The sequence below is a fragment of the Lissotriton helveticus genome, chromosome 6, assembly GCF_964261635.1.
Source record: "Lissotriton helveticus chromosome 6, aLisHel1.1, whole genome shotgun sequence".
Taxonomy (NCBI): domain Eukaryota; kingdom Metazoa; phylum Chordata; class Amphibia; order Caudata; family Salamandridae; genus Lissotriton; species Lissotriton helveticus.
Window position 1 is genome coordinate 711,252,069 of NC_136067.1, and position 12,247 is coordinate 711,264,315.

The 12,247-nt window shown below is 43.9% G+C and overlaps 1 protein-coding gene across 1 annotated transcript in view; it reads right to left on the reverse strand.

The window, feature by feature from the left end:
* Positions 1-4,783: 4,783 nt before the first annotated feature.
* LOC144762899 (trypsin-3-like) overlaps positions 4,784-12,247 on the reverse strand; it is a 41,168-nt gene continuing 33,704 nt past the window's right edge. The window contains exon 5 of the mRNA XM_078648196.1: positions 4,784-5,835. Coding sequence (XP_078504322.1) covers positions 5,683-5,835 — 153 coding nt within the window. The 3' untranslated portion in view covers positions 4,784-5,682. The remainder of the gene's footprint in view (positions 5,836-12,247) is intronic.

Sequence of the window (12,247 nt, forward strand, 5' to 3'; positions counted from 1 at the left end):
GGAGATAGAGACTCTCCAGAGACAGCTCCTGTGGGGTGGTAGGGCGCACATAGCATATGGTAAATTGACTCTCACGTGGTATGACGGCGGAATTGGGATTCCAGATTTGCGAAAGTACTATTGGGTCTCACAACTGGCCGCAGTGAACCATATTGTTCATGGACTCCCTGGAGATCCAGGCTACGCTATGGACCGGGGTGAAGCCCCGGGGGGGGGTGATAGCGAGAGCTCTGTATTCCAGGCCTGGGAGGTTTCCGTTGACTGGCCCAACTGCGCATGCGATTCAGGTCTGGCACGCAGCTAATAAAGGTCTGCGGTGGGAAGGTCGGTTGACGCTAGCCACTCCTCTCCTGAACTCTGAGAAGCTGGGTAGTCTGTGGAAATCGAAGGGGTTCGATAGATGGGACCTTATCGGGATAGCTCAAATAAAAGATGTATGGGGGAAAGATGCAGTGCTCACCTTTGAGTCCCTCAAAAAACAATATAGTTTACACGATAGCGAATATTATCAATACCGACAAGTGAGACACGCCCTGACCACTCACATTACTAAAGGTGCGGTGCTCCCCGAGTCATCGCCCCTGGAGGATCGAGTACTGGATGGACTTCTACCCCAAAAGGCTATCTCCCTGATATACAGGAAACTGATTAATAACATGGAGAACCCATTGGTACGGCTCAGAGCGCAATGGAGTGCGGATGGGTTGGAGTTAGATGATGAGGATTGGGTGGAGGCGGTCTCCTCCCCCAAGGTGGTTGCCATCCAGATGCGGCTTCGACTGGTGCAACTGAAAATACTTCACAGATCCTATATAACTGGACCCCGTTTGGTACGGATGGGAAGAGCAGTAAGTGGAGAATGTAGGAGAAAATGCGGAGAGGTCGGCACCCTAATGCATATTCTCTGGCACTGTGTCGAAATACAATTGTATTGGACAAAGGTCCATGATGAGATGGGGGGTCTTGGGGGTGGAGCTGCGGCCGGAGGTGTTTGCTGAATGTGTGGGAGCCCACAGATTTGAATGTTTACCAGAAGCAGTGGGTGACTTTGGCATGTATGGTGGCTAAACGGAACATAGCTCAACACTAGGCGGCCAGTCAACCACCCCGAGTCACCAAATGGGCGGAAGACCTCGACAGGTGCATGATTAGGGAAAGAGCTGTTTATGTGGCATGGGGTTGCCCCAAGAAGTGGGGTAAGATCTGGAACACTTGAAATAGTCATAAATTTGTAAACCACCTACGCCGATGCTGGTGCCAGAGGCACGGGACTCTCCAAGCTCCCTGTAATAAATGTTGGTGTATTTGATTCTGTACTTTGCCACAATGCCTCATGTGTTGGAATATAATGTGCACACCTGAGCTTTATTTTTCCTTTTTGTAATGTCTTTTTTGTTTTTAATAAAAAAAGAGTTAAAAAAAATATATATATATCGATCCAAAATTCCCTAGACTTTAAGTACTATCCCACAATGTCCTGCAACAAATGTAAATCACTTATATTCACTGCTCCTAATGTGATTGCTCATGACCTAGTAATTGAGATGATTGTATCCTACTAACCTGAGTTGGGTTTTAAAAAGTGTATGTTGACACTCAGCACATGATATAGGAATTAATTTTTGTTTAAACATGATACCTATATGCAGTTCTGATGGCATTGCTGTTTGAACATAAAGGGGCTGATTACGATGTTGGGCGGAAGCCTCCTCCTGACAGTCGGAATCTCCTCGACCATGTCGCAGCCCTTCCGACCGACTCGGTTGGTTTACATTCTGAACACCCGATTACAAGTTCGTGGTCAGAATGCAAACCACGCGGTCATTCTGAATTGGTACAGAGCGACTCGCGGAGTATTTGTGTTGGTCGGAACCGCACCATACACCCCTAAGGACAGCGTTTCCACCCTCGGGATTACGATGTCGATTTTCCAACAGCCTTTCCACATCAGCCTGTCAAAAACGAAAAGGCTGTTGGAAAGTGACTTTGGGGGGCCCTGGCAGGGCTTTCTATGCTCCGTGGCCTACGGTTGATGTCCGTGGGGGTACCTAAGGGGCCCCCCTGTAAACCCTGCATTTAGTTGTTGCAGACACCATGGGGTGCATGTGACAGGGTGCAGGGTTTTTGGAAAACACCCCATTTCCCCATAGGAGCCTGTGTTACGACCAATTGTCGGGCGGAACACGAGCTCCCATAGGAAACAATGGGACTCCAACCGAACAGTGTTCAGTAGCATTTTAACCAGTCAGTCAGAACCACCAACCGCAAACCGATCGGGCCCGATTCCGAGTTGATGTCGGGCAGAGGCTTTCCGCCCGACATCGTATTCGTGCCCAACGTGTTTTCCCAAGAGCACTATGTTTGTTAGGCAGGGCAACCTGGAAAATTAGCGGAGCTTCTAGACTCCAAAGCTAATGATGTTAGGCAGAAACAGGCTAAGGGTTAATGTGACTCCAAGTGAAAGAAACATTTTTCCAAGCTCACAGTCTCTGTGGGTGTAATATGGCATCCCCTTCTGATGATATACATATGTGCATAGCCTTGCACTGCTCTATATTCTGCCACAGAATGATAAGACAATTTGTGATAAGAAAAATGTCAGCAGTTAAACATAGAGATGCATACCATCTGTGAAACTACCATGTTGATGCATGGACATAATTTTTGGGCCGCAGCTGTGACCCCTGACTTGCAGCTTGTGACCCCTGGTACTGTTTTTGCAACCACTGGCCTCAGAGCTGGCAAAATCAGTGCCAACAACACAGTGGTCTCGCATTGTTGACATGCTCCGCTCTTCTTGATTTCTGCTCATTAAAAAAATTATAATAATAGAATGTAATTGTGTATTATTCACTATTAGTGTAATAGAACGTGGAGCAGCAGGAGCTGTAGCAGGACCTTTGCTGGTAGCTGAGGTAAGTAAAACTGTTTTTAAATGTATATTGTGCATGCTTGTGTGTGAGTGTTTGTGTGAGAGACAACAAGCATATGTGTATGAGTATGAGTTAGAGTGAGTGAGAGTAAGAGTGACTGCAAGTGAGAGTGGGTGAATGAAAATGAATGAGTGATGATTAATTTGAGGGAGTGTTAGAGGGGGAGTGACAATGGGTGAGAGTGACAATAAGTGAGTGTAACTGTGAATGAGCGAGTCAGAAGTGAGAATAAATGAGAATGTGAGCAAGTGAGTGTGACTAAGCATGAGAGAGTGAGGGTAAGAGTGAATGTGAGAGTGAATGTGAATGCATGACGGAAAATGAGTGAGTCAGAGTAAGTGAAAATATGTGAAAGCGAGTCAAAATGAGCCATTCTTAAGCGTGAGTGCAAGTATTTGAGAAAAAATATATGAATGACTAGAAGTGAATGTGAATGAATAAGTGTGAATGAGCAAATGTAATTGAGTGTGAATGTGGTGTTACGCTTTTGGGTCTGCCAGTATCCCTGGCATAATGTAAGTAGTCATAACTTTATAAGCACCCATGGCAAAATACTGGTGTTTCATACTGGAGGCAATTCTCAGCATGATTGCTGGTTGTGACAACAAACTGGCACAAACATAATGGAGTAACTTTTTGTCATAACAGGCACCCCTGCTAAAATGCTGGTACTAGTATACAAGAGGTACTTCTTTCCAAATGGGCACTCATGGACAAAATCTGATTTTGGCATGCTTGAAGAAACTCTTGGGATAGTAGGCACCTATGGCAAATAATGGTTGCACAATGGGGGTAATTCTTGCCATAAGAGAGGATAACTGCGGCATATGGGGGGGGGGGGTTAGGGGGGAATCTTAACAAAATGCTGGCCCAATTTTTGGCATAAGGTTCAGCCATGGTATATTGACGGCAATAAAGACAAAATCCTGGCACTGACATGCTCCATTCAATCTTTGCATAAGGGGCAGCCATGACATATGAGGGCCACCCAGGAAAAAATGCTGACCCTGGCACAATTATGTTCATTTTCGAAATATGGGGCCACTCATAGCATATTTTTTTTAAATGAGGTCAACAATAGGGGAGATTCAGGTTACATTGACTTGGCACATCATGAATGGGCTTTAATATTTAATAAGTGCCCTTTTCAGAGCCTGTGACTTTTAAGCAGGTTTGTGTAAAAATTGTGCTTGAAAATGAGCTATGCTCCCAATTTTTTGGAAATGTTCTGGAGTCAGAACTTGCCCACCCTGAACCCTCTTAGAAGAGAACTAGTTCACTCACTTCATTCATTTGCTACAATTTCAGGAAAGTAATACGCCCCACCACTTTCAAAGATCATGTCAGCACCCTAATAAGGGGTGTCTAAAGTAGGCATCAGTCTGTTCTGTGTTGGTATGTTAATCATGCAGTCATTATGGCACTTCAGCAATGTCAATTAGTGTGATGTCATCATGGTGAAGGTCATGTGACACCACTTCAAGGGTGGATTTGGGGTCATAGGTTATGCAACTTCCTGACATTTCATTAAGGTTATATGGTGTGTGATGTCACTCCTACTACTGGCAGTTTGATGAATCAGCGTACATGTGTTGATGAGGCTATCCAGAAAGCTAAGGATAGAGCATGATTTACATAGAAAAAAAGCAATAATGTGACTTTCATAGAAAAATAAACAACCATTGCAACAGTGAACTGCAAAATGCAACCAACCTTTGGTGTATGAGATTAAAGTCAAGACTTAAGTGCAAGAGACATCAAGAATTTACACTATCATGGTGCTGTGGTGCTGGTGCAAGAAAATTACAACACAAGGTAATGGGTTTTCGGCGAATGAATAGTCTACAGAATTTTTAGTTGCAATTTGAATGTTTATTAAGGAAGTACAGAGAAGCATGTAGTTTCCTGAACATATAGAAGTTTCGCTGTTATGGAAGGGACTATTAGATACAGTGTACAATTTACTTGAAGTTACACTATCACTATAAGCGTGAACGACAGCAGAAATCTCCAGACTGCATATGACACTAGATATTTATACACTTTACTTGTTACAGCACTTTCTTTCACTTTCAGCTGGATTACAAATTCACCACAGTCCCCTGTCGCATATATGTAATAGCCAGTTTCTGGCTTCTTGGGGTGCAAAGCATTCTGGTTCAACTCATGGGGTGACCGATGTAACATATGTTGACTGATTCATATATGTTATAGACAGGACCACTGGAAGTATGCGATTACGCGGGCGCAGCTTGTTCCGCATAAATATGGATTTGCCACAATTGCCACATAATCCATCATGTGCTGCATAATCTGCTGATTTTAACCCAAAAAAGGTGTTTCTAGATCAACCGGAGACAAAGTTAGTAAAAACTTGGTGAAGTGGTTCGCTCAGTGTCAGGCCCTTTTTAAAGGTTAGTTGGTCATCTTTGGGTTGCTATTTTCTGTATTTTGTTGTTAAACTGGTACTAATGAGGAGAAATCTTTGCCCGGACAGTATTACCGTGTGTAAAAACTAGAAAATAATGAAGTAACAGTATCTAAAGATGTGTTGCATTATGCTGCACAGTTTGCCTTTTCTTGCCTCATATAGTATACCCTGGCACATAAATTGGTGCTCCCTGCTGCATAATTCCAGTGGGCCTGACTATAGATGGCCATATTATGAACATGCATTATTTGTTATGACATTGTGTTGGGTGAAAGAACATCTTTTTGTTTTTAGTGGTGCTTATATAATGTCAAAGCATTAATTATTAGATATGACTTGATTGATCCACGCATTATAGTTGCAGACTTTGGTGTATACAGTTGGGGCGTTCTTCGAGGCGCACTTGCTAGGTCCCCAAGATACAACACCCTGAAGCTGTCCGTTGCACTCCAGGGGTCCTCCTGAGTCTCCCTGCAAAAGAAACCCCAACATTTGCCATTAGATACTGTAATTTGTGTTTCTTGACAAAACAGACATCCCCTGGTGTAAAAACATTTATTGCAGCCTCTTACCGAGGAATGGTCTAAGAGTGGACTTTTACATTAGAATTAGAATTTTTGACAAGTTAATACGTTTTTATAACTACCATTTTTGTTATGCAAAGATTTATGAATAAATATTGCATTATCATTCAATAACCAACAGAAGGACAACTCAGTAAGGTCTGCAGCTGCCAGAAAATTCTGGCAACATGTTAAAATAACAATACTTAAAGCATGAGGGGTTTGAATATGTCTCCAGAAGCCTGGGAAAGTGATGTCACACCACGATCAACATTACCTGTCCGGTTTTTTTTTAAACATCACATGTGAAATAAGAATCCAGGCTTCCCATTGTTCCATAATCTGTTTTATGCAGGCATGAAGATAGTGGCGTAATGAAACTTGAGGGGCCCCCCTGCAAAGGTCAGGGATGGAGCCCCCACACTCCGGACGCAGTCAGGTCGTTGCCCCCTTGCACAGTGCCGGAGAGGACCCCCCCTAGAGCTCCGGGGCTAATGTTACGCCACTGACCCCAAGCCCGAATTAAGAATGGCTTTTCATGCACTGGTCTGGTCACGCCTGCATGGAGGCTACGTCCTGCTCTTCAGTATTCCAGACAACAATCTGGCGCCTTTAAAAACACCCTTAATACAGCAACACAATCCATTAACCCCTTGGCTGCGTGGCTGTTTCCCCCTGTGTAGTGTAGCTCCTATTTTCCCAATAGGCTCTGCGCATTGGAATAATACCTACAGCAGTAAAGCCCTAGACCAGACGTTAACTAGGTCTACTACTGTCGATACTAGACTTAATTTTTGGGTTTGCCAGCGTAGCTCAGAGTTCGCTAGAAACTTTCTCGAATGTTCAAGGAGGAATTAACTTCCCTGATTAGACAAGAAGGGATTTAGTTTCTGACAACCATAGAACATGACAACTTTGTTCTCCCCTAATCAAGAGTCAATCTCGAGAGTCGTGTGAGCACAAGGCAATTATTTTACTCAGTCAGTACGTGCATTCTTAGTCTCATCAGATTGTAGAGAAAAGGAAGAGACGGGCGTGTTCAATAAAAAGGTGTTATTTATTGATCAGTCTCTTTTCTCGTACAAGAGAAATGGATCGATATTATTGCAATACTTATAGTTAAGTAAAGTGCATACATTAAAAGCAATAGTATAAAATAATACTGTAAAAACATTGATATGGTTTCTGAGCCATATGATGTTTAAAATGATTAAAATATATTTACATACACATATACATTTGACTAAACGTACTCAACTGGTGTTTCTAAATACGCCTACCCCGTGTACCTGACCTAAGTCTAATGCGTGGGCGGGAATAGAAAGTTACAGTTTAAGTTAAGTTTGTTTTTGCCAAGTGAATAACTAAAGAATTCTCTGTGAGGGGTTATTCAGTTCTGTACCTGGAAGTTAGGATGAATGAGGAATGGTATCTCTTTCTCTGCTCTCGATATTCCAGGCTGCCTGCGAGGGCTGCCCAGAAACGCCAGTGCTGGGTCTCTCGGCTTGAGATAGCAGCGCGTCTCTCAGCGCGTCAGGAAGGCGGGGCTGCTGCCAGCGGGGTCTGCTTCTGCTCTCGGCTTCGGCAAGTATGGCTGCTCCGTCTTGTCACCACGCGTGTGTTTGCATAGGGCAAGATCGGCAATATTTATACCTTAAAGGTGCCGAGATTGACGTAAGGATGGACATAGATACGTCAATAAAGATGTCATACGACTTGCTCAATAGCACATTCTTTACTAAAGTTCTCTGTGAAATCAAAACAATGGCCGCACGGATTTTCCAGGTTGTCATAGGTTTGATTTGTTATGAGAACGTCGTATGCCTTATCAGGGGCTGGAGGAATGTCGCTTGTCTAATTAGATCTCAAGCGTTATGACCTAATCAGATAACACGTTCCTGTGCCGTAGTGTGACTGCGTCAGATAACGGTATCTGCATCATGGGGGCTGTTCTTGCCTCATGGGCTGACTGTTAGTTAACTTGATAGTTAGTTTAACCAGAATAGGGTCAGGAATAGGGGGATCGATTCAGAACCTATAGGAATACATGACACCTGCTGTGCTGGGGGGAGGAGGGGCGCTCAGCTCGTCATGAGCCACGTTTCTCTTGTGCTCATGACGAGCTGAGCTCGTCATGACCACGCCCGTTCCTTAAAACCCCCAGCACAGCAGGGGAATTAGCCCCACACCTGAGCGTTCTTACGCTCAGCTCGTCATGAGCACACGAGAACCGTGGCTCATGACGAGCTGAGCTCGTCATGAGCGTGGGAGGGGTTAATGGACTAAGGGATTACAAATGGTTGTTCCCAAAAGATCTGGAACTCCATTGGCTCCTAGTGCCGTGTTCTCTTTTCATTGAACTTCTATTGCTCTGACACTGCACCTTCCAGAATCATTAGGAAGCCAATGAGAAGGACTGGTGAACGTCTAAAATGTCACTGACACTGCTTCAAGCATCTCAAAAAGTGATGTCACAATCCTCAAAGAATGATATAAAACGCTAGTTACAAAACATTGCTTTGGAAACTCAGACAATTACTCTCTCATGCTGTACTTTCCCTTTACTATACAATTGTATTTATCTACACTTTCTTCACAATTTTTTCTCAGACCTCAGACAATTTTTTCAAGTGTCAAAATGAACTGCATTGGTAATACTGTATGATCACTTTATTTGAGATTGGCCAAATAGCTATAGATAAGGTTTATTTCCACAGTTTTTAGTGTCAAATGTTGAACTCGTCAATAAACTATGCTCTGAAAACGTAGTTATATTTTTCACATAACAAAGTTTTCTCTACAATTTTCAAAATGAATCCATCTCTGTTGTACTTGACAATCCCTAAGGTATAGAAATGCACACGTACTTTGCATACCCTAATTATTTGGTATGAATATGTGCTAATAGGGAAAAACTAAAATTATAATTACATTACAAAAATGCCCCTTTAAATTCATATAATTCAAAGCACACGTTTTAAAGGTATTCGTAACGTAATTGTATAATGTTTTATACAAACTGAAAAGGAGGGTGCCATTTTAGTAACTGAGTTAGTCTATAATTTCACAATTAGACGCTATTAAAATAGATGGCTGTTGCTGTCATGGTGCAAAGGTGCCTGCCTTGGCAGCTCATTGTGCACCAGGAAAAAGGACAGGAATGCGCTGTATCTTTCCTGGCCTTTTTCATGTGCCGTAGGGAAGCGCAGCAGGAAGGCCTGCGACGCTGCCCTAAGGCAAAACCTCATAAATGAGGCACCCAGTTCTAAAGTGGTGCACAAGTTCTCACTCAGCACAAAAGTAATGCAGGAGGCCAGAGTCGGACTGGCCTGTTGAGCAATCTGGCAGTGCCCGAAGGGCTGGTCCGAAAGTGTAGTGTATTTTTGCAGACTTTTATGCTGTTTGTGAGCTTGATTTATGGTCTGGTGAGCCTGTTCTTAATATTAATTTCTCTATTACCACAAACATTGCCTGCAGCTATCACCAATGCATGTAGTCTCCCATACTTTGCAAAACACCTATACAGCTTGGTTTACTAGTTCAATACTGCCCCGATTTAGGAATGTGGAACACTTTTTAGCTATCTGACTCAATTAAAGGGACCACTTTTAATTTGGAGCCGGGCCTATTTTCTGTCCCAATCTGACCCTGCAGGAGACCCCATGCAGAGACATTGGGGCAGATTTATGTTAACTGGCGCATCCCCAGGGATGCGCCAGTTAATGTGCGCCACAGTGCGCCACAGCTCCGCCACCCATGGTGCGCCGCATTTACAATGCGGCGCACCATGGGGCAAAAACGGCACAGATGCGTGACGCATCTGTGCCGTTAAGGTGGAGCATTGCTGAAGTTGCGTCGCAAGCGCGACGCAGCTCCAGCAAGGCTGGGGGGTGCCTCATCTTAACAATGCCGCGTCAAGACCTACGCCTGCTTCAAGCAGGCGCAGGCTTTTGACGCAGCATTGGCCTGAAAGTGACTGAGTGAAATCTTATAGATTTCACTCAGCCACTTTTGCGAGGCGCACCTGCCCCGAAACGCCCACCCTGCGCCGGAACGCCCACAAGCGGCGCAGGGCTTTACAACGTGACGCATCTGCCTAGATGCGTCACATTGTAAATCGTTCGTAGGGATGCGCCACGTTTACGCCGCCTTGCGTGACGCAACAGCGGCGTAAACGTGGCGCAAGGGCCTCATAAATCTGCCCCATTATGTAGAAGTAGCCAGTAGCAGAGCTATCAAGGGTACTTCATGTGCAATATCGCTGGAGCCGCAAGCTGTGTGGTCACACTAACCTCCCATTATTGATGTTTATTGCATTTCACCAAATCGAATAGGCTTACATCCCCATAATAATGCATTGGTCTGCACACAGCAGTAATGCTATTCAGGAATCCTCATGCTAGCCTAAGCGCCTGCTTTTTTCTCTCACTCTGAGCTCACTGTATGCAGGGGCCTAATAATGTATTAAATGTATGCAGAAATCCTCGTATTGTTCTGAAATTATCCAGCAGTCTTCACTTTTGAAACAATATGCAGCAATTTTCTCACTGCAGTAAACATATTGAGGTATCCTCATACTTCTCTGCCATTGGAGTACATACTCACACTGGACCACAAATGAAAATTAAAGTCACATTATGGCACCAATAATACTCAATCCTCAAACAGGGATCACCCAATCACGCAGTTGTCATCAATGAGATTAAATCCTATCACTGTACTATCAATGAGAGTGAATCCATACCAATGCTAATTTATATCAATGCTTATTTACTATTGTTCCAGGATTCTTTCTTTTTTTGAGTCCAGTGTACTTGACTGCAGGCACCTGCCTCAATTATGCAAGGCAGGGGCGGTGCTCCCATGAGAATGGAGGAACGTCGCCCCTCCGCTGGAGAGCAGGAAACATGACAAATAAAATGGTGTTAAAAGTGGGGTTCAATTAATCAACTTTATGCACTACAGGCGCATAAAATAGGACAAGGCTCTAAACTGTGGTACGAAAACACGTCTGGGCGCGTGTGCTCCCACACACAGACACACAGGGCAGCAATGTTTATTCGGAATAGCTCAAATGACCTTTATTGATTTCGTCTGAATATGCAATGTAAGCGTGCCTTCAAGTGGTTCATTGTTCCAACTTTGTAAACCTAGCCGAGAGCGTTTCAAGGTGATAAAATCTATGAACATTTTACTACATTTTGTGGGTAGACTACCAATTTAGGAGTATTACAGTATAATGTCACTAATATATCAGCCCAGACCTCAATAATTTTTTATGCAATCTCTGTATAGAAATCCTCGTTACCTAATATGCTAACAATTGAACTACACCTGGACGTCGATTCATTTTAACTTACCTGGCACCTGCTCTCAAGACGCCTTAACAAAAGAACACCAAAAGGCTGACATACAGAAACATAAGCACAGCGAGTGCGTATTTTGTGTAAAAAGGGGAGATAGCGCACAAAAGTCCCAGTTCTAATTTGAAGGAACTGTATTCACGTCGTCACATGCAACCCTGTGCCGTTACATACTGACAGTGTTGCTGCTGGGAAAGGCAATGGATCTTTCGGAGTTAAAATAGTATACAGCTCCTTCCAGAATGATTTGTAATACCCTTGTCTTTAAGTTTTGGGCATCCATGTTAGTAGTAAACCTGAAACTTCTCGGTATGGCATTAGTAAGGGTTGAACACTTTCCGATAATTTCTACAGATTCACAAACATCACAAATACTGTGTACAATTTCAGTTGCATACTTAACTGGCCGCGCGCTTCCACTTTCACCACTGCATGCACCACACTGAACTTTGGCAAACTTACATGAGGAAGGCCTGCCTGGAGTATTCTTTCCTGGATTGCCACTCACTCCTGGATTTACACAGATAATTTTGCAGCAACCAAATTTGAGCAGGTCAAATATTCCACTCAGTTCACGAGGCACAGAAGCATGCGCCGTGTAACTGTTTAGAGCACATGACCGCTCTGACATCAGCAAAAAACACAGTTGATGGACAGAATGTAGAACAATGTCATACATTCACCCCAGTACAAGGATCTGGGCCTAAATCCATCGTTTTTTGGCACTCCACACCACCCTGGGTTAGACACTGGCGATATGCAAATCAGCTCTGACCCTGTGCCTCATGGGAACAGTCCAGTCCGAACTACCAAGCCATGTCTTTCCCAGACCGGAATCAAGCATCCAAGGACCGGTTTCTGGCTATCAGCCTTCATCAGCCTGGATAGCTTGACTCCAGTGGTGTGGAGAGCCTGGGACTCACATCTGAGCATACCCAGCCCACTCGGGGTGAAAAT